General features: G+C 37.8%; 1 protein-coding gene across 3 annotated transcripts in view; it reads right to left on the bottom strand.

The window, feature by feature from the left end:
• Positions 1 to 11,260: 11,260 nt before the first annotated feature.
• Positions 11,261 to 27,626, bottom strand: part of PTAR1 (protein prenyltransferase alpha subunit repeat containing 1) — a 39,199-nt gene continuing 22,833 nt past the window's right edge. Inside the window, exons 5-8 of one of the 3 annotated variants that reach the window (XM_086769873.1) lie at positions 26,846 to 27,059; positions 22,583 to 22,899; positions 21,690 to 22,013; positions 11,261 to 11,468 (exon numbers count right to left, since the gene is read on the bottom strand). In XM_086769873.1, the coding sequence (XP_086625999.1) occupies positions 11,450 to 11,468; positions 21,690 to 22,013; positions 22,583 to 22,899; positions 26,846 to 27,059 (874 nt within the window). In that variant the 3' untranslated portion in view covers positions 11,261 to 11,449. Of the gene's footprint in view, positions 11,469 to 19,213; positions 22,014 to 22,582; positions 22,900 to 26,845; positions 27,060 to 27,626 lie in introns of those variants that run through there. The other 2 variants (XM_086769874.1, XM_086769872.1) reach the window with 2 other exon arrangements.

Below are 27,626 nucleotides of genomic sequence, written 5' to 3'. Positions count from 1 at the left end.
CTTATTCTGTTACATTCTTACAACTTCAACAGGCTAACAGTAGAAGTCTTCAAGACTGCTAAAATATATCCAAGAAAAGTTCCACATCCTAAATGCATTTTTCTCCGAGAGCTCCGTTTTACCCCATTTGTTTCACACAGCTCATCATGACAGATCTTCTAGTGCACAAGTTGTCTGTGAACCCAAAGAGATTTCTACTGCTAATGCAACAGTATTCGTACGCTGCATTAGCATTGACCTTCAGGCTCTCACATGTTTTCAATCTGACCATCATTATTGAGTCATTTTTTTTCTCTTTCAATTTTTGCAATTAAAATGCTGGAAATTGTGATCTGTTTGTTTTTGAGGTAAAGCTTTCATTTACGCAACACAGTTTTGTTCTAGCTCTTTCTGAAAATGTAGAAACATTTTCGAGTTTTGTAAAACCACACTTACATGAAATTAACCTCCTGAACAAATTTAAACGGACCCATTCACATTTAAATATAGTAAACAAAACCTGACTGAAAAACTAGTATCAAAAGCACTGACACTAATCCGTAACATTTATAAAATGTCGTGGCGCTGTGGATGAATCTATACAATCTGCTGGACTTTAAATGATAACCTTGAGTGAGTGGCAATTTTCTAAGTCATTGCTGTAATCTGTAACAAATAAAAATCAGCCAGCTTCTAGCATATAGAGACACTCTTGCTATGTAAATAGTCCTGTTTACACTGAACCAATTTTTCACTGTATGTAGTTCCCCCTCCCCGCCCTGTATTTCAGTTTGAAGACAAGCATTTGCATCATCCCAGGTGTCAGTGGCTTTTAAGGCTCAGTGCCCCTCCAGTGACCAAGACAAGCCTATCTTAGGGGAAAATAGATGCAAATGGGCCTTTCTTCCCAGAAGTCCTGCACCAGCTGAGACCAGCCTCTCTGCCTCACAAACAGCCTGCGATTATGCTTGCCGCTCAGCATTATTGTGAAGGTAGAAAGGCAGATAGAAAAGGTTAGATTTTAGAGTCCCCCCCATCCTTTCCCCTCAGTTCCTGCATACACACAGAGCCCCTCTGGGCTTTGTGGACAGAGCCTTATGGGGTTTCTAAATCTGCCCCACCACACCACAGTCTCCCTTTGTTCTTCTAACATTTCAGGGTCATTTGTCCTAAGCTGCTGTGTGAGTATTGGCAAAGTATCAGTCTCACAGGGAAAAACCTGGCCCAAGTTTCATACGGATGCCCCATCCCTGGAAACGTTCAAGGCCAGGCTGGATGAGGCTCTGAGCAACCTGATCTAGTCGGGGATGTCCCTGCTCCTTGCAGGGGGGTTGGACTAGATGACCTTTGAAGGTCCCTTGCAATCCTAACCATTCTATGATTCTATGACATCTCATTAGCTGGGCCTGGATATGTCAAAGGGGAAGAAGTTATGCTGAAAGTTTCTCTTTTCAGGAAAAAAAACCCTACAGTCCATAAAGCACATTGTTTGGATTCAGGATGTCTATATTCCATCTCTATTTAGATACCCATTAGCCTAGATAAAAGCCTTGGCCATGGCAGCTCAGATGCTTTTTACTACATTAATCTGCTGATGTAGTCAGCTTGTATGCATTTTTAGGAATTGGACATTGCAGTGATCTTAGGTCTGTGACTTGCTACTTTCAGCCTTAGGACAAAGGCAAAACAGCTCTTGTAGGCTGAAAAGACCAGTGCAAGCTTGACATAGTTTTAAGGTCAGATAGCTCAAGATCCATGAGGGAAATGAATGCTTTTTACTGTCTGAAAGCTTGGGATTACAGCTTTCATATGTCAAAAAGCATTAATCTCTGACTCTAGTGGTGTGTGAAGTATCTGCTGCTAGAAGAGTTGGGGCTGTTTCAGAGGTGCTCACTGCTACTGGTGACTTTCAGAAATTGAAATGTTTTCTAGTTCTTATACTGGACCAATCAACTGAAGGAAAGCAGTTTTATGAGTAAAATCTCTTAAGACTCCACCAGCTTATCTTCTTGATTAGCTTGGTCTGAAAAAGCTAAGTCAGGAGTGCAAAGTCAGATCAATGGTTTTTAAGCCTAGAAGTCACCATTATTGTCAACTATTCTGTCTTCTCATATAACATACCCATAATATTTCGCCGTGTGTGTCTGCATCCAGTCTGTAACTCATTAGCAGCACAACAAACACTTACATTCCACAAATATCTGCCTTCATAAAGTGATTTCCCACGTCAGGGAATGATACCTTAATATATCTCTAAGCACTCCTGCACACTAGAGAAGTGCACAAGGAGGATGCCTGGCATTTTCTTTATCACTTGAATAGGTGTAGTCTTTAAGGTAGTACTAGAAGATCTCAAAGGCTTTATTCTGTAAATGCTTCTTTTCCCTTTTCTTTGATTATGTCTAATGACACACCAGCAAGATAGCCTCTAATTAATTGACATTCAACGCACCTTGAAGCCTCCTAGTGCTGTTTCAAGCATTGGTCATTTCTTCTGAAGAGTTCAATGCAAATTTCTACAAATCTTATTTTCTGATGATTCCCATCATCCCCTTGGCCAAGCTTTGGTGCAGGCATCCCATATATTAGAATAAAAAACTTCACTTCCATTGGGCTGCAATTATTGTAGCCTGCCCACCTATAGCCTGTAAAAAGAGGCTGTCCATTTTCTAATGTTATGACAATCTGAGAGGACAGTATATCACTAGTTATGCTTTGAAGCATTTACTTTGCCTGAGGGGCCATATACTAAATATTTAATTAATTTAAATTATAAAGAATGCAGCCTCCTCTGTGAAGATGCCTTAAATAGACAGCCAGCAAGGAGAAAGCTCTTCAGGGTATAATAAAGTAAAACTGCTATGCCTTCCAGAGTACTAGGCAATAGATTTAATCACAAAATAAATAAAATCCCAAAGACATAAAAAATTTCTTAAAGCTTAAGGTATAATAAAAGGGAACAAATAATCAGTCAGGAATCAGCCATATGGATAGTATCATGATATGTGGTAGTATTTGAGGAATTCAACAACACATTGAATTAGGCAATTTAGAAAGTCTGGAAATACACTAAAGGAGGACAATCTACTTGAAGGTCACTCTTAATTTACTATCCCCTTTCTTTTACACACTGAAGAGAGTTTTCCTTCACTTGTGAATCAGTGATTTTTTTTGAGACATAAGCATAGATAAGCAATAAAGTCGACAGCGGTTCTTTACATAAGACTGTTGAATAAAGCAAAACTGTATATTTTTTTAAATGCTGTAACAGTTGAAAGACAATTTAAGAAAACATCCTTTGTATTGTAGGTCATAATATACATTCAGACTATATGACATGAACACCCTAGGACTTGTAATAACCACACTGTTTGAAAAAAAAAAAGTATTTTTTCAGGTATAACATTCAGAAGAAGTATTTGTGTAGTGAGTATAAAGCACCTTAATTTATAATCAGATTGAAGAATTTACCTAAGTAAAATATTTGTCTCAACAAACAGCTTTGGCTGTTTTTTCTCAGAGTAGCCTTTAACAGAACTTAGTACTTGCTGAAGCCAATGAATATCCTGCACTTCGTACACCCAACTGGGATTTTTCATATTTTTCATACAGGTGCACAAGGGAATGTCTAGCAAAACTTACACATCAGCAACCTCTCAGAAGGAATAAAAATGTTAAATCAAATATGCCAGCTGCCCCTGTAGTTTTAACGTGACAGATCTTCAGTAGGTTACAAGGAGCCAGCACATGCCAACAGTGGGAAAGGGAGCACAAGGAGCCTGGAGAACACTGACTTGATTTACCTTACCTTACACTCCTCCTCAGCTACCTTCACACATGGGATTTAGAGAGGCTGACCTGTTGACAGCATCCTGATTTTCTGCAACTACTAGAACCAAGAGTGGAGGTTTGGGACTCCTGGTGACAATCATAGGCACTGCCATTGTCTCTCTGTGGCTGTGTGGTACAAAGGCATTTTTCAGGCACAAGATAAGAAATAAGGTCTTGATGAAAATGTCTTCTCTTTGCCCCCACCAAAAACTCCTGTGACATGAGCATTTTCTTTCTGAATATCTTTTATGTTAAGCTTATTAGCAAGGACGTTTCAATCTCACCTGTATTTCTTTGACTTCCCATCTTCCAGGCCTTACTTTTCAGACTTGAATTATTTCCCTCAGTCATCTCCACCAGCACGCTGCCAGAGTGCACCAAATAGCTCCACTGCTGGTTTTATACATTAATTTAGCTGTTTATGAGACCTATGCAGTAGCTTGGACAATTCAACACTACCACACTCTTCCCCGTCCAAGACCGAGCAGCAGATGGAGATAGGACATTGTCAGTCCACCCAAATGACCTTCTCTAACAGCAACTCTGCAGACTCCCAGCCTGTAGTTTAGATTCATCTATACAGGGAAAAATGTTAAGAGGTATGTTCTGGACTGTGTATCTTCTAGCAGTGTGAATTTGACAATAGCTTCACTTCCATTTTGCCTTTCCATTACAGCTCAGTTTCCGAGAAGGCAGTGGTGGTATGTGGTTTGCAAGGCAGAAAGAAGCGTAGGACTTGGCAAGGTCAGTGCCCGTTCCATCTGTTGGTAAGGCAGGCAAAGCCCCTTGCCAAAGACACTTGCAGGGAGCATGGACAATAGGAGTGCTTGCTCTACAGAACGTGAAAAACTCCAAGACTGTGTTATTAATCAGGCAACTAGATTTTTTTTTTCTCCATGGGGATTTTTTTGTCACTTCAGCAACAAGCCAAATGGTACCTTCACTGGCAGCGGGCTCCTAGAGTCGGGTAGTTCTAGCATGGCATACGATGCTGTAGAAACCAGTCACGGCATCAGCCCAACTGCTTGGCAAAAACAGGCTGGAATTAGGCTCAGCTCCAGTTTTTTAATCCGTAGCCTCCTGCCTGCAATTTTAGGTTTTAATTTAATGACTTGGCACCAGCATCCTTCACAATAGCTTTGTTTTTGCATTTCAGCAAGCAGGAAAAACCTCAGCTGAGGCACTTCCACTGGCAGCCCCAAGGAGTTTGAGAGACAGCAAAAGGAGGTGCACAGTGAAGGATCCCCAGAGGCACGAACACCCTCCTGCTAGTGATCAACTCTGGTCCAGCAGATCACTTGCACGTGGGAGCTTTCAGAATGCGCTGCAAGTCTTATTTTTTTTCAGGATTAAGCTTGTGATAGTTACCAGGAGTCATCTTTTACCATTTCTTCTTCAAAGCACCTAAGTGTCACAACGGTAGCTATCTCACACAAAAAATACATCACACTATATCACACCTGCTGTGTGAGGACTTTGCAACTGTTTACACCTTAGGCCTCAGCAGGACTGGAAGTGCTCCTTTAAACACTACCTGAAAGAGAAGTGCCAGTGAAACTGATTTATTTTTCTTTTTTTTTTTTGTCTGTTTAAAGTGGCCACTAATTGCATGTGATCCATTTTCAAGTGTCAGTCTCATGGGAAACTTGTGATACCTGGGCCTTCCTCATCGGAGAAATGTAACGTAAGTCTGAGGGAGTCAGTCCCTTGTCCAGAGCTCAGTGAACACACAAAAACAAAACCAAAAACCCAACCCAGCCTAACTTACTCCAAATCAATGAGGAAATCATCCAGGTAGGGTCCTGCATTCAGACCACACAAGCAAATGTAAGAATAAGCAGTCAACAGTTTTTACTGAAATATGAAGCAATTTTAATACACAAGAGTTAGCAGATTCAACACAAGAGAAGCTGTCACAGAAATAGGGATATTTGCAAGTTTTAATGCGTAGATTTGGATAATAAAGCCTTGTGGAAAATGAAAATAGTCCTCATGTTCTCTGAGAACACGGAACAGACTAAATTAAAAATAATTGTCTGTCTAGACTTGTGTTTATGCTAGTATTTGCATTCATTCAAATTATAAGAGCTATTAATGTATCTGAAGTCTGTTATAAAATGTTTTTTTAAGGTGATGGTGAAGCACAGAGAGAAATCAACTTCTAAATGTTAAGTGTGTTACTTTGTATACTGAAAATTAAGCATCCTGCTTGTCAAAGTAAATTAGCCTAGGCCTGTTTGTTTAGATAAAGTTCAAATTTGTCTGTTATGTTCAGTACAGAAAGATCCTTTTAGACCCTCCATCTGAAAAAGCTTCACTTAATAGGGGACTATACATACACGCTAGTCACCAAATTGTAGACGGCAGCAACAAATGAGATGTAAATTGCAGCAGGTTTGAAGGATGATGTATTTCATGCACAGTTCTTCTCCACTGACATTTTTCCCTCTTTTGAAGTAAGATTGCCAGGTCAGGTTTAAGGATGACTGTAATATGGAGAGGTGAAAAGAGTGGGCGGTACAAGTGAGTGAAAGGGGTCAGTGGACGGCTAGTTGAGAAATATTCTGGCATTAGCATATGAACCAAGTCAAGGTGCCTTATGGCTTTTGCTAAAGAAATGGGATCTTTGATTACTTTGGTGCAGAAATTTCATCCCTGCTCAAAATATGTAGAGAGGTACATGAATGTATGTTCACCTACAACCATTTTTTCACAGAGAAGGAAGCCAGGAGGGAGAAAAGATCCTAGATCCACATTTTTCTCCCTCTTAGGAGAGTTACAGGAGACAGATATGCTTTCAAACCTGTACAGACAAATTTAAAGTACTGACAGCACAGTTCTTTTTAAAAAATATTAAGTCTTGCTGTAAAGATGTAGACAAGTATTATGGTTAGATGTACTTCCTTCATTTTACTTTAGCTTAATTATAGCTGAAGGCAGTCTGATGTTTCTGATCTCTCTTGTGATTTTTTTTTTGTTGTGGTTTTACAGTATGTCACCATAAGAATAAGCTGAAGTATCTTAAAAGAGTAAAGGAAGAAGCACTTGTTTTAAAATTAACTTTGTTAAAATAAAGCCTGGTTTTATTGATTTATAGTATTATTGATTTACATTGATCTACATTGAAAATAATATGCTTCATAATAATATGCTACGATGCGAGTTATAGAACACTGGAACAGGTTGCCCAGAGAGGTGGTGGAGGCCCCATCCCTGGAAACGTTCAAGGCCAGGATGAGGCTCTGAGCAACCTGATCTAGTCGGGGATGTCCCTACTCCTTGCAGGGCGGTTGGACTAGATGACCTTTGAAGGTCCCTTCCAACCCTAACCATTCTATGATTCTATGATTCTATGATTCATAGATAATTAATGCATTGGAAGACGCTGCTTTGGAAGACTACTGTTTACATTTTAACTGTTACAGTATAACTAATGACATGAAAAGAGAAATGGTTTTTGAAATCAGAACTTCTGGTGTTACCTTCCTGAGTAAAGGCTTCTGTAAAAATTAATTTCACTAGCAGTTTTTGAAGGGCACTGTGGTAGGCAGGAGTTTAAACAGTTAACCTATGAAAAGTATTTTCTATATGCAATATGTACACACAAGAAGTATCAGTACTAAGACAGAATACCGTGGTTCCGATGTGGTATATCACAAAAATGCCATCGATTCTTTGCTGCAGTTACAACATTGCGGTCTTGGTAAAAGTTATGCCTGCTACTCATTAATCTAAGCACTTTCCATCTATTTTTTTTTTGTGGAATTTAGAAACTGAACCATATATATATATACAGGATTATATATTCTTGTATTATTGAAAGACATAAGAATACAAAGATCACTCAAACTGGAAGAAATATTTTCCGTGCAGACTGAATTTATCTCCTTTGAGTGCCTGACAGATGACCTATGGCAGCTAAGAGCCAGAGCAGAAAGCCACCTCATAGATGCCTTCTCCACAGGATTCTGATGTGACAGCACATTAACCAATCTGTGTTTCGTTAAATACAAGCACACTAAGTATTCTTTGGATTTTTGGGTCCCTAGTAGGAGCTGTGGTATGCTAAGCAATGCAGAACACTGTCACTGAAAAGGAATTTTGTGCTGAAGGTTAGAAGGGCTATGTAAAATGTATATAATGCATATGTGTATGTATGTATGTATATAATGTATGTATGATGCACATAATTAAGTGCTCTCTATACAAAAGCCTCAGGCTTTTCCAAGCAGGATCAAAATTAATGGTTACTTTTCTCAGCTTTATCACAGTAAAGCTAAAGACTAATAACCTATCTATAAAACATGGGCAGTATCACTTTATTTCATAGAAAAACTGAGAAAATGACAAAATATGGAATTCAAGCACTAACAGCTAGGTTCACTCTCCTTAAACAAAACATCAAATCCTATATATCAAATACGAATATCAAAATCCCATTCATTCCAATATGAAGTAAACAAATTGCAGCCTCCCTGAGAACAGAGATGCCAGCCATGGCAATGTTGGCTATCAAAACACTATTAAGTGTTGGTACTCCAAGGATCAATACTTACAAGACCAAAGAGCTTTGTTTCCTTTCTCTTTCCAATACTGTTGGTAATTAACAATCTGCTTTAGTAAAACTAACAAGCCCTTTCACAACACACGGCATGACTTAAACTCTTCAGAACAAAAGTCACAGCAGTCAGGTGCTAAACACGAAAGCACAGATGAAATCCTGTCCTTCTCCTACAGATTCATCAAAACACAAACAACAGCTACAATAACAAATCCCTCCTGTTTTGTGCCTCAGCGTACTGCTTAGCACATTTAACTCCTACAGATCATATTCAAACACAGTTACCTTCTTTGCCTGAGTGGGGACATCCTCCTTATTCCTCCTATTGAACTTTGGCACTACAGGAAAAATAAAAGCAAAAACCATATCAACTGGACCAGAAAATAACAAAGGGAGAGAAAATGAAGTATGGCAGTATCTTGCAAATTAGTTACCATACAGAGAGGTGTAATTAACGCTCAACTTGAGTGACATAGTCAGACTGCTAGAAACACTCAGCATAAAGTAGCTTTTATCCTTCTCGAAAGGGACAGACCAGGCTTGAGATCTTCTGGCAAGCAGGGTCCATTGGTCCGCTCCCTGCAGTGGTAAAGCAGGCTTCTCCTGCAGTGTGATTACTCTCCTTTGGGGTAGCAAGGAGCCCATCTTACATTCAGTGTGACATAAAGAGCTAAATAATTCAGTAGGCTTCTCCTCATCCCCTTCTTTGCCCTCTGAGTTTAAGGGAAAATATGCTTTATATTTCTTCCTCTCTTACAGAAACCTCTAATTAGAGAGGGAGGGAGACACATACTTTCCTTTCTCTCTCTTCAATGTCCAGAGTCATCAACAGTCCTTCCAATGCTACTTTCTACTAGCTCTCACAGGTGATCTGACAGTTTCACCCATGTGCTTGTCAGTTTGCAGTAATCAGTAGTTAGCAGGTATAGCAAAGAATTGACATTTTCCCAGTTCATTTTCCAGTTTCTAATCATGACTCAGGGCAGCCAGCTTTGCCCTGCTGTGTACCAATGAGCATTTCAAGTTTGCATCCCTGTTTCTAACCAGGTGGCAGCCACTTCATAATGTAGATATGTTTTCTTTTTCACACAAGATTTGGGTTGTTGTAATTGACTGAGATAACCCAAAGTCTTGTAAGACAGAAAGGGAATTTACGTATTTATATTTTATGTTGTTTCATTTCTATCTCCATTCTAGCCCCTAAGAAACTACTTCTTACCTCTGCTACCCATTCTCCTCTCAGATTCCTCGATTAGAGCAGTAGCAGCAGTTTTCTCTGTAAGATGGTGCCATCACAGAAGGAGCAGCTGGAAGCATATTTTAGTTTCTGTATCAAGTCAAGCACTGCTAAACTGAACAGGATGTGTTTCTGAGGCCTGTAGGAACAAATATATCTATTCCTTTTTAAGACTTTTTGAAAGCTTTTACATTTCAGTCAAACTGAAAAGGCTTCAGAAAGTGAAGAATAAAGCTGTTACGGGATATGATAAACTACACTGAAGCAAGGTTTTCAGCTTCCCTGAAAACATGCAAACTTGTTTGCGCAAGGTACGTAGAAGGGGAGAGCCTCTGCTCCCCTAAGGGTATCTAGTCAAGGACCTTTTCCATACCAAAGGGGACAAGTAAAGGGGGAAGCCATAAACAAGAACACAGTGTCACAAACCCAACAGAGGAATTAACACAGAGAAAGGCAAGAAACAAACCTCATCAGTCACACTAATTGATGGGTTATTCAAACTGGAAAGTTGCAGCTGATCAGGATGCAAACCCGACGGTCTGGGATACCCAAGCAGGTTGGTAGAGCTGTGCAGATGGATGAAGGATGTGCAGGAGTGGGGATGGGGAGGAACAAAGCAATGGTAGACAGTAAGCTGTATGAAAGGGGCCAGTCACCTGCAAAACAGGGACAGATGATACACCATAAAGACAGCAGTTATGCACAGAGAGGAAGATTCCTATTTCCTTCTTCCTCAGAAGAAAACATATTGCCCTTCAGTAGTGAAGCCACTCCCAGTGAGGAAAGAAATTAAGGTCAACAGGTTATCAGTGGCTAATAAACTTCCATGGCTCTACTGGTTTGTTTGCAGCTCTGATAAATCTCCCTGGCTAAGCAGAGTCATCTCCCATACAGCCGAACATGCATACAGAGATGTGCTAACTTGAAGTGAACTGTGATGCCTCATAGCCTTTACTTTGCTTCATGCCTGTACAGGTTTAAAGATGTATGTTTTTAGCTTTAGGGTGGATAATGGTAAAAAACAGCTGGACTGATCTTTCTCTTTGTACCTTCTATGTGACTCCACTTGGTAATCACTGTTTGCCATGGAAATCACAAAGTGCGCCTTCAGAGATTTCACTATTTCCAATCAGATGGAGGTGCCACACATTAATACTTCTGTTTAAAGAAGAAAGCTTCTATGGAGAAAGAAAGCAAGGCCTTTGAAACCCCATAGATTCTGCAGCTAATAACCTTGTTATCCACCTTGTCTTTTGAGCTGTAAGCCACCCAGAAAGGTTACTTTGGCAAAAGGAACACTGATACTAAGGGCATGTCAGTTGAGAGCATATATGCAAGAGATAAAAAAGCTGTGCCACAGTAAAACAGAAAACTCCTTCCCTTGTGAATGCTCCACTTCAAATGTCGAAACACGCTTGCTCTCAACAGGCTGTCTTCCTCCCTTAGACACTGCTTTCCTAGCTTGTCAACATGTCTGCCTGTCAGATACATCTCATGTACATAATGGTAACTTCACAAAACGACAGAACCGCTTCTGTTGTGCTTTTTTTCATGCTGTGCCCCACCAACTTACCCCTCTCTACTGATAATTCTTGTCATGTCATTTCCACTTCCTTTCTTTTTTTTACTTCTTTACCAAATACTGCAGAAAGTAGTTCTCAAAGGTGCTTCAAGTGTTCAGTTACAAAGAAAGCGGTGAATCCATGGCTTGCTTTTCAAAGGTGTAGAAATCCCAAACAGTCTGCAGGGGAACAGCCAGATGCTTCGTACCTTTGAGAAACCAGACACTGCCCTCTGGCATCCAGTAGCGGAGTCTTAATATGCTTATTAGTAGCTGGGGATCATTTATATTTATTAGAACTGGAAAAGAGTGGAAGATAATAAAATAAACTAACTTTATTTGAAGAATCTTTTACATGTGCTGTTACATTGAAATACTGTAATGTAGCCATTGCTTAGATTAAATATACCAAGCCCAAGCACATATTGTGCTAATAATTAAATATGGTTTTGTATTAATATTTAATAAATTATTAAATATTTATTTAACTTGTATGAACCTCCAAATTATTTGGATAACAGCTAGGAATGACAGCTCTTTAGAGAGCTATTCATCACCCTGATATAGAAAGACTGGAAGCAAATTTACTGCAGTATTAACTCAAGTCTATGAAAGATACCTTAACATATAAGTCTGTTTTGATAAACAATGAACAATTTTTGATAAATGGAAGCACAAAACTATACATGAAGTGGAATACTATTTGAGGAGCATAACTGCAGATCTAAAACCTCGACGCTGTGGATCCAGGTGTTAATGCATATGTATTTGCATAATTAGAAAGTTTACAAAAACAATGACCATACCTCAAGCATCTTTTCATCCAGTTCAGATTGGGGGTCACCTGAGGATTCTTCTTCAGCCAGTCTCATAAAATTTATAAGGCAAAATTTATGTTCTGAAGGCAATCAACTGAGATCAAAGCACCATGCTTCTATATAACAGCTATCTTTAACATGAATCAAACAAAGTATATTTTTTTAACTAAGAGGGCAGTTACCTGCTTTTAAGATCCATGAAATGTTTTCCCTTCAATTATGACAGCACCAAAACTGTACGGACCCTGGAAAGACTGGCATAAGCTGTTCCAGTTGATTCCAGATTTTTAGAGGGAAGCACATCACTGAACATCATGCTGAAGCTTAAAGAAGTTACAGAAGCACGGGCACCCTTCAACTGTCCAAGTTCTGCAGCTCTAGACAGTACAGCCACCTGTCTATTGCCAGAAAGATATTTCTTATACAGAAGAGCTGCTGTTCATCCTTTCATTAACTAAGCTTGAACAAAAGATGCAGGAACACCTGTGAAGAAGTCTCAACTCTCAATGTTTAAATAGACTATAAAACAAATCTGCTGCCATCACCTAAATTCACAAGAGAAGATGCAGTTCCTGTTAAAAGAAGCTTGTCACTGAAAAGAGATTAGCAATAATTAGGAAGAATATCTGTTGGTAAACAATGAAATTGGAGTCCAGGGTAAACATGCTGTCACAGAAAAGTTTTTTAGGAGATGAAAAGTTTATTTAAAAACTGCCAACATTTAACAAAAATGATTTTACACTATTTTCCATTTTCTACAGAAATACAATAACTTAGAGCTGTGCTTAGTCCATTCTGTCACTAATACATATAAAAACAAATCTGCTGATAAATAAGTGAAAAAAAAAAAATCTATTTACCAACCACCACCACTAAAATTGTACCTGTAAATTTTGGAAGACATCTGCATAGAATAGCTAGGACTGTAGAGGTGCTCTTTTTTTTTTTTTTTTAATATATTTTGTACTACTAGGATATGTAAAAAAATTAATTAACATGCAATGCAAAATATTTTAGGTAACAAAGTAAAACTCGGTGTGCACAACTGGAAAGCAGCGCTAGGATGCCCTCCTATATTTCTAACTAGACATCAGAAAACTGAACATTTTATATGCTGGAATTTAACTTCCCTTCACAGCAAAATTAGATTTCTAACCATGAAAATCTATACCTGGGTAGGTTCCACTGAAGATGGATTAAAGATGTGGAGAAAATTATCTAGTGCTACATAACAAATAACTGTAGAACATATCAAAACAACATTAAGTAGATGCATTTTAAAAAGGAAATAAGCTGTTACCTAGTTATAAGCATTTGTGAGATGACAGGGTGACAAACATGCAGTTTATTGTTGCACCATAAATGTATACAGCACGCTCAGAGAACAGTAAAACTTAAGCCATTCAGTATTTAAGACCTTCTCCTTTCAATATTGCATCAATCATCACATGGCGTATAAAACCTCTTACCATTAATCTCTAAATATCTTAATAAAACTTAGGCATTCACCTATATGCTATTGATGTGCAATACTTCCCAAACTCATGTGTTACCCTGGTTTGCACACAAGTATATGGTATGAAACTTCTTTCCACTACAAAAGAGAAGGCGGGGGGTGGGGGAGGGGAAGGAGGGGGGACCAAAAAAAGAAAGAGAAGGGAGGGGAAAAAAAAAAAAAAAAAAAAAAAAGATAAAGAGTTGGGGAAAAAAAAAGATAAAAAGAAGCAAAAAAGCTGGGGGGGGGGGGGGGAGAAACAGTGGGGAAAAAAAAAAGCTTTCTTAGCTATTGTTACCCTGCAGTACTCATATTTCTCTCTAGTTGCCCCTTTAAACTTACAATATTCCACAACGTTAAGTTTCTCCTCATCACAGTGCTAATGAATATATGCTACTCTAACTGGTTCCTCGTTGAAACCACAAATATGACCATTTGCAAAAGACAGAGAAGACACTTACAATCCATCACACTAAAAATGCCAAAGCTACCGTGTAGTGACTGATATCCTCTCCACAACTTGGCCTGAGCCTATGTCAGTGAAATCAGTGGGAATTTTGTCACTCATTTTAACAGATGTAAAAATCAAGCAGTCAGATCAGGAATAAAGTAATGATCAGATCCTGCAAATTATTCCTGTTCAAGGACCTTGGAGGGTTTATTACTTGCTTATACTAAGCGTTCTGATTTAATGAATCCTCAGGTTAAGTAAACCAGGATTGTACATACTGACTTAGGGCTTCCCTGTTCTTTCCCTTTTTCTACCTTCTGTCCTAGCAGCTAGTAAGACAAATTAAAAAAAAAAAACAAAAACAAACCCTGTATGAGCAGAACATGTCCTTGCTTTTTTAAGTCTTCCATTTAATATGATAAGCAATATTTTTCAGTAATGCCCTGTGATTTTTAGGTGCTCATTTTAGAACATCTGGAATGAATCACATTGTCCAGGAGGAAAGAGGAAAGTTGCTAGTATTTTCCAATAAAATTGAGCCCTTTAAGGAGAACTCTCAAATCCAGTAATTCAAAATCAGAAGGCATTCAAAATAATGAGTAACTTTGAAAGTCTTTTTAAAATGTGATTCATTTTTATAAAAAGAACATGAGAAAAAAATTGAAAATAAAGTACCCAAAAGATTACTTCTTGTTTGTATTCAAATATCAGTTTCAGTTGCTAGTTTGTTGTCTGACATACTTTTCCCAGTCTCCTGTACTGCTAAAGCACTTAATCCAAAAGATGCCTGTCAGTTCCTTCCTGGAGGATTCCTGAAAGGTATACCCCAGGTAGGACACTGGCTAAGCACTTCCTAGTTTTCCTACCCTGCAAGACCTTACAGACTCTTTCACCATCTCAAACACTCCCTACAAGCACTTGGAATAAACACCACTAGTAATAATTTGGTTTGTGTATGCACACGTTTGCCTAAGTATCAGGAAAGGTAGACTAAGCCAGAGAGGGCAAGCAAGAGATCTTTATACAAAAACCCTGATATTGGCAATGATCCTGGTACATTGAGACTTGGGACAGGGCTTCCACAAGATTTCTCTTCACAGATCACCAGTGTTATATAAAAATAGCTGTACATGGGAGATTTTGCCTTTTTCACACGACGTTACATAAATACATAAATACAGTTCTGCCATCTATCCATCCATGCATGCTTATTGTGGGAGAATAAATATAGATAATTTATTCACAGATAAGTGCTCTACTGATGACAAAAAAGAAAACAACCCCCCTCTGAAAGGAATTAATCCCACAAGAAAGTAAGACCAGTGAAAACCAAACTTAATGCTTTACATTCACTATCCTGTAGAATGCTGGTCATTTACCAGATTACTTTCCAGTATGACTGTCCTGTCATAATTCCATTCTTTCTTACCATTTATCTAGTTTATCTGCATTGGAAATCTACATAAAATTTACAATGGTCATAACTGTGTATCAGATTTTTTCACAGGAAAAAATATTGCAAAGTATTACGTTTAAAACCAACTGTACTTCCTCCTAATACGAAAGCTGTGAGAATTAAATATTTTTTCCCATATCTTGATAAAGTAAATATTTTACCCTACACAGAACAGTAATTTGATGGACATGATGGTGTTACTAAATTAGTGTTTAACACTTAAATACTGTAGTGCTGTCACTACCTTGGATCTTAATGTTACTTAAAACCATTTAAGACATCCACTATTTCTATTACATGAAATCAAAGACGACATTCCCAAGCACACTTTTCAAGATGACTACCCAGTTTTACATGTAGCCACTTCAAAAAAGAAAAACTGGACAAAAGGGAATGAACACAGTAGGTATAAATATATTTTTGTCTTGTAAAAACAAGTTCTGGTACCATGTATCATTTATGTGATTTTAATAACTGGGAATACTTTGTTAAAAAAATATATATATATCTCTACTCACTCTATGCAGCCATTCAGGAAATCTTACTGTATTAATGATGTACCAATTTCATAACTTTATTCACAATAAACGTACAAGAATACCTCATCCAAGAAAAGCTCTTTGTTTCACCACAATTATATCCTGTTCAGAAAGTGTCCCGTGAAGAAAATCTGCACCTGCTGCAGGTTCTCTGCACCTCTGTCTGTACAGTAGGATTAACAGCAGGTTCCAGATGCTGCAGACATGCTTAATAAACTAGATTTCAGTAAAGAGTTTTGCTCTTCAGAATAGTTGTATTGTACATATGCATCTGCCAGCTATCAACAACTAAAAGCTTTTGCGATTCTAGTATTCAGAATCCTAATAAACATTTTAAAAAATCCATCTAAGATACACAGTGCATCAACACAGATACTGTAAAAAGCTTCCCCATCATTAAAACATACATCTATGTGAGATACTGAATATCCTACTGAATAGTACTATGGAACTCAGAAAAAACCCAGCAACTGTGAGGAGCTTCCTGCAAGACTGCAACATAAATTTAAGATATAGAATAACAAAAGGATGCAGATGAGATGTTAAAGTCTAGTGTGAATCATTAGGTACAGTATTAGCTTGTGGGTAGATATAAAACACTATGCTGGACAAAAAAAAATTCAAAAGCCAGTTATTACATGTTCAGCATTTATGGAGTCTTTTTTTTAAATCAATAATTACAAACTGTAAAAACGTACCCTAATTCACTACAATAGACTATGCCCTGAGAAGTAACATTACACACTAAGTAAAAGCCACTAGAAAGTGTTAGGACTATAATTCAAAAGCATAAACTGTCTACAAGGAAATTCTTGGAAGCACACATTTCCTCCATTTTTCAGTAATAAATTGTTTCTTCAGAGGAAAAGACTAATGAAAGTTTATGCTAATTCTAGTTTTCCCAACTACAAGATTTTTTTGTTTCTTTTCTCCTTTAAGCACTCCTGGGGAAACTAGATGGCTTCATAGATAAAGCTCTTGCTTTTCACCTCTGAAAGAGGATGTAGGCCTAGCATGAGGTTCCAAAAAAACAGCCTGATGAACTCCACTTAAGGACATCAGAGTACTGTTTGGGAGGTAGTCAGATTTATCTAAATACGAAATGAGACCACCTCACCAATGCTTTGCTACATTCTTCTTTGCTGGTTGGAAGAACAGAGAAGAGGCTGGGAAGGAAACACACCTCTGAGCACATGGGAAAAAACGAAGGAAAATTATCTTAGACAGGGACAATGAACTTCCTTTGAAACTAACTTTAATGTTGAGTGTGTTTGAGAATAGGTGAATTAACCTCTTTCCTTTGTATCTGACATTAATAAAACAATAACATCTAATTGTAAATACCTCTCATCACCAAATGAGTACAGGACAAACGTGCATTTAAGAGTTACATCTACATTTCACTTCACTGCTTCTTTTGCCAAAATTGCTCTAGAAGATACAACTCAGGAGTTGCGCTATTTTTTCCCCCACGCTCTAAGTGCAACATTTCACTTCTTAATAAAATGAAAAAACTAAGGAACATTATTCCCTCACAGAAGACAAACCAAAATTAAGCAATCTTGTCCAAAAATTCAATCATCAAGTCTCTGAAGACTCACCACTTAAATTATTCTCTAGTAGTCACATTTCGTTTATTGTATTATATGTTATTCTGAAAAAGTATGCTTGCTGAGTCTGGCTCTGCAGACACGCCTTTCCAAATCCCTTCATTTCTGCTCAATGTTATACAGTACTGTTTTAAAAATTTATTATCTACTTAGAAAAAAACCTCACTCCTGTCCATAAAGATTAGCTACATATTCTAATTAAGCAGCACTAACACAGACCTGGAAATGCCAGAAGTTTTGATTATAAGACAGAATCTAAGCTTTCTCACAATATCACCACTTTGCTTATTTGTCTTAAAACCAGTTCTATATCAGGTAATTAATCAAACAGTATAAACTGACAATTTTCTTTTCCTCCTATTTAAATGATACAAGATTTGATTATATAAAGAATATGCAAGAAGTCAACAAAACACTAATATGCAGGCATGAGTAGATTAACAAATATTAATCAGAGCTGCTATAGCAATGCATTCTAACAACAACTTTATACAAGTTTGTTACTGTAGCTATCTTTAATGCTTGCACATGTTGCTCCAGTGACTATTACACACAAGATAGACCAAATGCTAATGAAATAACAGTTAATGTATTTAGCAGCAGAGGATTCAACCCCTTAAGAATGTGATTCTATTGTAATTTCTGTAGTTTCATATGACATTTGTTCCTCAAAACCCTTTGTTTCTAGCACAAAGAAATTTCTACAAAGACTAATCCAGTGAACAAAAAGAATTTGCGCCAATTCAAATGACATATACTACAGCAGAAGATAGAATCAGCAAAGATGCTGAACTTTGTATGAAGACATTTACAGATGTACAAAATTTTATTTTACATTTGAAGGAACTTCAGAGAGTGAGAGCCTTGTATTCTGCAGCTTCTGTTAAGACATTTTCTCTGCAAGAATGTTCACTGATAACATTATAATTCTCTGACCTCTGAAACACAAAACAACTAAAACACATTACTTAAGGTGGCTGTACTCTGTAACATTTATGCCTGTTAACTACCAATGGCCACTTTTTTTTTTCCTTTCGAGTGGTGCCCACACGGGACTCTGCAGTAATACTGAATGGTTAGACAGCTATGTTCCGAAGATCAGAGTTCCAGGACATCACACAGTTGTGAGCTTAATGCAGTTCGTTGGAAGTATCTCTTCAATAATTTCATGTAAGAGGCTTTAGGATATTGTCAGTCTGAAGTAATTTAGTTATTTATTTTCTTCTTCCATATAATTTATATTGTCACCATAAAAAATTAAAGCTTGATTTTGACAGTTTATTGTTTGCATTTCTTTCAAAGGGCAAGATATGACCTGTTTCAATTTCACTTTTATCATTTAGTTTTCTATGTGGCAGAGTCTGGTCTGCAAACATTTCTAAATGTAACTATTCTCACTGGATTTAAAAAAAAATTAACAAAAACAGGGGGGAGTATTTCCATTAGGTGTAGGCTTTAAAAACCCACACCTAAGAGTCATATTACAGCCATCAGTGTTTTGTAAAAGTAATTAAAATATCAGCACCATCTGTTATCAGAGCTCTCAGAACATTTTCCGAGTAGGAAAATACAATGCAACTCTATTCAGTTACATAGGATCAAATCTTGTCTTCCTAGAAGCATGTATAATGCATGTTGACAGGAATAGGAACTGCACACATCTACATGGGGGCAGCTGTTTGATCTTAAGTGTTCATGATGGAAAGACTGTCAAACTCAATAGCACAGTACTTCCACAACACAGGTCTAAGAAAGTCAACTAAGAATCCAAATTATAGTCTGGAATAAATATATAATGGGTTTCAAGTCAGATTCTAACATAAATCTTTTTCTCTAAAATCCTCAGTCATTTCAGTGCCTCTTCCCTTCCACAGTTCAATAAATATTTATTATGTTCCCACTTCTGAGTCTGCTCCTGCCACTGATATTTTTCTCATAAACAGATAATTTTTGCCAAGGTAAACAGAACACACAACTACATTACTAACTGTCCAAGTAATCTAGGACCAAGAATGTGATCCTTAATACATTGACAGCTGACTTCACACTTTCCAGGTTCAAATTAGTCATTAGTGGGATACTGTTAATCAAGCTGACACAGGCATTAATGTATCTGTATCTGTCATACTCAAAAAACATCAGGTCCCCTCAAATGAGTAAAAGTTCTTGCTCAAATTAAATTCTTAAGTTTAGAGTCCCATTTGTACCTGAACCTACCCATTTGTAAGTGGTCACAGAGACAATATCTTATGACAAAATTATCCTCTCAAGCCATTCCCACACCCCTTTCACACACGGATTACATTCTTTTGCAACCAAAATCACAACCAAGGTACTATCTCAGAGCACCTCAAAACAAACTACTATGTAATATGTCCCTAGCTATACAGAGGCAGGTGTGGATGCCCACTGAGATAAAGCTTTGCCATGGAGATGCTCAAGCCTAGGTCAGTCTTACATAGGTATTGTAAACAGAAGAGTGTACATTTAGAAATGTCTCTGTTAGTTACACTGTGCCTGAAATGAGTTAGGAACTTACTCTTTAACACTAGAAGCAGTCTATTTTCACTTTGAAATGCAAGAGTAACTCCCATCCATCAAATTACTGTTGGAATTCCATATGTTTCAAGTGTCTTTTTTCTTTTCAAATGCTATCTTTTGAGCAGGCTACCTGGCTTTTTTCCTCCCTCATTGATGCTCTCTCTGCCCAACAGAAACAGAAGCTTGAAACTTTTCACAGTCAGGAGGCACTTTGGGCAGGAGAAATATTGAGCAATTTTGGTGAAGACTGTAGCGTAAAATCTATCCCCTCAGTGAATAGTCTAGAACAGAGGTGATGTTGCCATTGTACAAACTTCAGTTGTACAATGTTTCTCCTCTGGGTCTTTGGACTATTCTGTTAGTGTAAAAAATCCCTTATATAGACAAGTTCTAAGGAAATGACAAAATAAACCATTCATATATAATTTCACCAGAATAGAAACGTGTTTTGCATCCCCTTAAAATTTACAGTTATGTAAACAGAGATGTATGGTTGGAGAAGTGCTCTTAAGGAAGAATTAAAAAAAACACCCAAAGACTGAAGCTCTGCAACAGAACAAACATGAAGGGATACCTCCCTCCTGCTGTCTTTTTTTTTTTTTTTAATTATATAGTCTCAATGACCAGGCACAAGAATTACTTTTTACTCCATCATCTATTGGACTTGCCTGGTCTTGCTTAAGTACAAATTACCAATGCGTGATTTAGCAGGCCGAAATTCTGTAGTGTGCATAATACATTCCGAAGTGTGTTATCAAGTGTCATTAATTCTGGGCTGTTGAGATAAAATAAATAAATAAATACCAAGTCGGAAATGAAGGTAAAATAGTCTGTTCTAAGAAAAGTATTTCCAAATATAGCTCTGACTGTAAGTGAGAGTGTGAATGTGTCTGTCTGAACTATTTTCTGTCACATTTTCCCGTTATCTGCTTTTCAGGATTTCAACTTCACAGACTTTCCTAACAAATTAAAGTGACAACTAACAAGCACACAAAAACCCAGTTACAATAGTAAAAGGCATGGCTCCAGTACTGTAACTGGCGCCTCGAGAAAGAAACACTGCCGTCTGCTGTTCTACTAAACGTTGCTAATACAAAAGTAATAGCACTCATCTAATATAGTCTGAATCCAATACGGTATTAGCAAGATGCCACCATAGTAAAGAGGAACAACCTGGAAGCAGGTTTAGCTGATACCGATAGATCCTCCTATTCTTTTTCCAGACACATTGCTTTGAAAGCATTTCAGACTTTTCTTTTCTATTTTTTTTTTCTTTTTTTCAAAGCCAAATGATTCAGAGTCCACCTTAATGCAGAAGTTAAAAAATAATAAAAAGGCTTAGTAGGAAGCTGACAGAGTGATTTCGTAAAAAGGTTAAAGAAAAAACTGCATTTGCTTAATAAAAAGGTATGTCAGTTCTTCCAATAAAGTGACAGACTTCTACTCTGAATGTGAACTTTAGGACTGACCATTAAAAGAGTGAGAAACACATGGTTAGCTAACACTTGCAACCAAGACATGCATTTGTGTCTGAAAAGAGAATATTGCACTAAAAGAAGAACCCTGAAGGCTTTAAACTCTTCCTTCACTGGCCTAAAAAAGTAACTAACCATTTCCTATAAGCAGTAGCAAACCTGGCTTGGTCCGCATCCCTACAAGTTGATAAAATTTTATCAATGAACCGGTATTCCATTTCTGGACCAAGAGAGTCCTGCATAGGAGCACGCTTCAGGCGTTTCGTTTCTTGGGTATAACTTTGTTTGCTGCTGGATTCATTCAAACCATCAACATCCATAGCTTGTGCCACGTGACTTGTCGCAGGACTGTGGTGAGAATTACTCAGAGTTTCATCGCTGCTGTTCACAGGTGCTACCACCGCAGTCTGAAGAGGAAGTTTGTTGCTTAGGTGGTACTGAAGGTAAAACACACGCCTTCTTCAGATGAAAAGGAAGAGAAAAAAAGAAAAGAAAAAAAAAAAAAAAAAGTCATGCACCGAAAATACTCTATTATTGCTGCTGAACTGGTTTGGTTCGTCTGCCATCTCACCAGACTGCCCCACAAACAGATACAAAGTCTGCTGTCACTGCTCAGACTCTACAAAAATGGACTCAGTGTCATTTCAGCAAATCTACTGTTACCCAATCAGGCACACACCCCCAGCTGGCAAAGCAGAGGTTTTCTGCAGCTGATCCATCTTCTACCTACCTTCTGCCCTTTAAGCATTTTAAGTGCGAGGAAGCTGATTAACAGTATCTTGTGTCTCTTCCACAAACTATAGGGACAAGTGGACCTTACATCAACAAGATGCTTAAACCAAATCAAATTTTCCATTCAGTAGCTCTGATTATGCTCTTGAATGTTTTCCAAAGGCTAAAGACATGGTAGCTTAGAAATCTTTTATTGAGTGGTACCTTTTAAAATCAGAACAGCAATTTGTCTGGAAACATCAGGTAAAGAACAATCCACAAATCAGAAGGACACTCTTTTGACCAAGTCTTCTTACCTATGACACCACAAGGTTTCATGCCCTGGGTAAGTATCAATTAGTTCAGTGCAAAGCTCCAACTCTTCCTCTATGCGGCGGGGGAGATCCACACTCTGCTCCTCCGCACAGACAGCTTCTGCCCCTGCACTCTCCTCCTCCTTTTGAAGGCTAGGGTTTTGCTCATTTACCATTTGATTTTGTACCAGTACATTATTGTCAGTCACAGTTCTGCCTATCAAGGACTTGAGTAAGAACTGGCGGTAATGAAATCCACTATGGTCTGAGACATGCACGGATACCCAATATTTAGTAGATGAAAGTTCATCAAGGAGAACCTGAAACAAAAAGCAGCAACAGTTATCAACCAGTTGAAAGGATTAATTTACCATCACTGTTTCTATGTTAAGGTAACCTCTCCTCTCAGAACTTCAGCCACTAAAGTAGCAGATTAAGAACACACAGAAAAAAAATGAAATACTATTGAGCCTTTTCCATTACGTATCTTTCTATCTCTGCACAAAAAAAAAAAAAAAAAAAAAAAATGTATTTTCCAAACTTTGAAAAGGTAGGTGTCTCAGAAACCTTCCCACAGGGTGAGGGGAGAAAAAAAAAACTAAAACCACTTAAAATAAGCAGTGGTTTAAGAATCTCAGAATGCTTAGAAAAAAGACTATTTAGAGGAGGCAGAGGTAGAGGGTGCAACAAACTACATGGATATTAGTTTGAAGTATTTTCATTTTTGCCTAATGCATTACGGGTGTCAGAAGGTGAGCGAGTTGCTACAAAGATTAAAAAAAAGGGAGTTTAAAGTAATTTACACTTTCATTTTCCAGGAAAGAACGTCAACCACTGACATTATGTTCCAAGTCCTAGAGCCTGTGGAATACAAAACTGTTTGTCCATAACTAAGTAATCTGTGAACTCCCAGAAAAGGTTTCACAATAGCTGATAAATACTTACATTGGTGACTGTAGCTGTATTTGTAACACTGCTGGAACCTACAATTTTTCTCTTCTTTCTTAATGTTTTTAAACCTTCAAAATTTATTTCTAGGAAGACAGGTGAGTTTGGCCACTAGGTAAAGCTTTTACTTTACTTTCTTTTTTAGAACTAATAACGGTTGTATTTCTTAAAAGGCTTTAACCTCTTTCTTCACATTGCTCCTCCTCTGGAGTCTAAACTCTCCAAAGAAATCAAAACTACCTTTTTTGTTTACTTCTGAAGACTTCAGATATAACCTTACTGGTATATTCTTGCTTTTAATCTCTTTTTCTAAGCTACCTACGTCACTTTACAGGACTGGCTGATGCAAACCAGCTTTCATATGCACAAGTCCTCCTTTTTTTCTCCTCCAGTATAAGAGGCACAGCCTGCCACAAAGAAAACCATGGAAATGCACAAGGCTAGTTATACACCTTTTTTTGTGGTGTGTCTGTTCTAAAAGGCATTAGCGCAAATACAAATGATATAAACAGCGCCTTCTACCAGACACACTCAACATGCTTTTACAGGTCTTGACGAGAGATACCAGCATCATTTTCCTTTTACAGATCAGCAAACTGAAGGGTACTATTAAATAACAACCTACACACGGGATTCTTAAGGGTGCTGAAACATTCTGTCTCCAGTTCTGCACTTTAAACCACAAGATCAGCTTCTCTCTTCTCAGCAGAAATGAGCTTACTATTTTAAGTTTCTGAACATTAAAATTTAAAAGCCTATTAAAACCAACATAAGGCTCAAAGGCGACATCAGAAAAAATCAGAACAGTCTTAATTCAGCTGGAACTGATACTATGGACATTATGTCCAACTTAGATCTCAGAATAATCTGATTAATTTACCTGTCTTTTTTATAACCTAGAAAGTTACAGGGGAACATTGTAATAATGCATTTTAACTCCCTGCACAAAGCAAACGGAATGAGTACTAGGCATCATGCCTTACCTGAACTAGAAAACTTTCAGAAAAGTGAGACAGAAGATTGCCAAAAAACCAAACTCTACGCAACCACCTACTCTCTTTAAATCCTCCAAAGTAGGCCAACAGTTTCATAGATGATAAAACTGTTTTGAGAAGTCTTATGTCAATGATAATACAACATATACACTATGTTTCTGGGCCTCTGTTTCCTTGTACACGGTAATGAAAGCTATCTCAGAGTACAAGCAAAGCTTGTATTACAGCCGAGATGTGGCTTAAATAATATGAGGTACTCTAATTTGAGGAAGCCTTGCAAGAACTAAACATGGCTCTAGAATCACTGTGACAATGTATCTGATACTTTTTTTCAGCACAGTTCCAGTCTTAGATCTCAGTGAAATTCACCATTCTTTTCACATATTCAAACACACAAATGGCTGAAGGTACAAAATAAGACATCAAGCAAGAAAACAACTCATATATTTTTGTGAAAATCTGTAATGCCTGCTTTCTCCCTGTCCTCCTTTGTATTTCCTTTATTCCTCACATTACAACTTGCAAATAATCACTTTCTAATTCTGCCTTTTAAAGTCACCTAGACAGAACATTTTATCTCAAGATTCTTGGTATCTTTTATGTTCCACACTTCTTCCAAATTTTCCTACATCCCGAACACCTACTGCTAGGCCACCTGAAGAGATACATTAGTGGTGTCATGAAAAAACACTAGACTCAACATGGAGATTTCCCAATGGGTTAAACACACTGCTGGAGGAACAGCAGCACCAGTGAAATTTTTCCAAAGGTAACAAAAGCCAGCTGCACAAAGAAAACTGTAACTTCCTTACCAACGAGCATAAAAAGACTAGTAGGGGAACTAGGATGGTGGGCAAGGCAAATGGACTTGGGAGTGACTGAACAACTTTAAAACACTTCCTTCACAGACACGTTTTGTGACACAAAGCATTGACAGATGCCAATGAATAAACCCACCAGAATAATTCCAGCTCTGAGAAGAGTTATTTCTATCACAATGCAATTCTTTGTATTTATTTAAATTAGTAAGGAATAGCAAGTACAAAAAGCACTCAGGGTGTTATCCCGATCCTCAAACTACTGCTAACTAAAGCATAAAATTACTTGAGTTTTAATTAACAGCGCTAACACGTTTCCCTTCTTTTTAATAAAGCTATTAAAGACTTACTTGAAAGTCCCTGTTTCCCATTAATACAGACCTCTAACCATTACTTCTAACCTCCAATCTATCCCAATCCTGCAATTCTTCTGACTTTTCCAAAACTACCCTTTCATACAAACTTTCTAGGCAGAGGAGTCCAAATTCCAGCTTCCCTTACTCCCTCATGGAGTCTGGAACATAGTTGCTATTTACTACCAGTGTGACACAGCTATTCTTAAAGTTTCTCAGGTGACAATTAACAGGAAACATCATCAAACCAACACCCATTGCTAGCAGTAGCTGGTCCATAAGACATAAAAGTAGCAGCTATATCAACTCAACAGCCTTCACTAAATTCCTCCCTCACTCCCTATGTATTTACAGAACCACAAAACACAGCTGCTGCCATTAAAAGTGTGAGGGATGTGCCACTGTCTCAGCCTAATATTTAAAAGGAATTCACACAATAGCTTAGAAACCACAGTACTACGAAACTGTGTATATCATTTTAGACTATGTCACATTAACTCAGTTTGCTACAGGTCTTGATATTCTAGATACTACCGTGTGATCTGAAATATTCACCACCGCCTAAGATGTCCCTGCTGGAGTTGAAACAGCTTGATCAGCCCTCAGTTTAAATGCTGTCAAAAAATACTGCTGAAGCTGAAGAAACTAGTTACAAGCACTGCTAAATTCCTGCTGTCTTTACCTAATCCTTCTATATTCTGAAACTATAGATAAGCTGAATAAGGGTCTCAAAACAAGACATTGCATTACATTATGAAAATAATATCTGTCATGTATAATCTTTTGCTGTATGAGGAATTTTGAGATCAAGGATAGAAGAATTATTTTCAATTGCTCCTTCTTTATTTCAGCTCACACAGTCCCATCTATCCTCCTGCCATAAGTTCATTAACACTAAGTACCAAAAGACAAACAGAAATTTGTACATGGGCAAGAAAAATCTATTATTTCTGCAGAGGAGAACCCGCCTACACTGGCAAGAAAAATGCAAAATTTACTCATTGCAATATTTAGCCTATTTTGTAAAAACATTCTTAGCTACCTGTGCTAACTTAATATGATACGCTCCATCCATGTCATAGCATCTGCTTGGTAAATCAGTATTTTTTTTAGATAAGAAAATTTAAGACTTTATTCACTATTGTATTATACCTTGACAGTCAGCTTTCCCAAGTGCTGTAAAACCCAGATGCGATGAGACCAGGCATTGTAGTTGCTTGGGTATCTCCCAGCAGCTTCAGAGCAGACATTCATTTCCTCCTGCACCAGTCGGTGAATTCTCTCCACAGGTGCTGCTCCCAAGTTTCCTTTAGTCACAAGACTGGGCAAGGAGTTTTCCTGAATTAGTTGTTGCAGCACCCATCGTCTGGTTAAATGATGTACAGTGTTAATGGTGAGAGAGTAATTTTAAGAGAAAAAAAAGGTTTTTTTCATTTGTATAAATCAAGCAAGCCTGACATTTCAATTATCTAAACTACACTGTAATTAGATGATAGATAGGAAAAAGTAGTAAACACAACTGCCTGAACTCTTCCCATACTGAAAGCTACGATTTTATGATTGCACACCAAAGTAATTTAACTCTTGCTGTATTTGTTTGTTCACTCACTGTAAGTGGTCATGGCTACTTACAGCATACCAAATGGAAACAGAAGGAATAGGCAAATTTATGAAAAAAATGCAAGAACTGTCTGCATAAGATTTCTAATGAGTATTTTGAGAGGTGTTCTCAATGCTGCAGAAAACGTGCATCAGCAGATCCTACTCAAAAGCATCCTGCAAGAAGGATCACAGATATGTAGACTTCTATGCAGCAGCATGTGTCAAGAGAATTGCAATGGGCCCATGTGGAATGCTCTGGGAAGCTGGACATCCTCTGGTCTGGGACACAGAGGTTTTTCTGTTTTGAACTGCTTCACATCAGTTCCAAAAG

Source organism: Chlamydotis macqueenii, chromosome Z, assembly GCF_036417535.1.
Source record: "Chlamydotis macqueenii isolate bChlMac1 chromosome Z, bChlMac1.mat, whole genome shotgun sequence".
Taxonomy (NCBI): domain Eukaryota; kingdom Metazoa; phylum Chordata; class Aves; order Otidiformes; family Otididae; genus Chlamydotis; species Chlamydotis macqueenii.
This window is presented reverse-complemented; position numbering and strand designations above follow the sequence as displayed.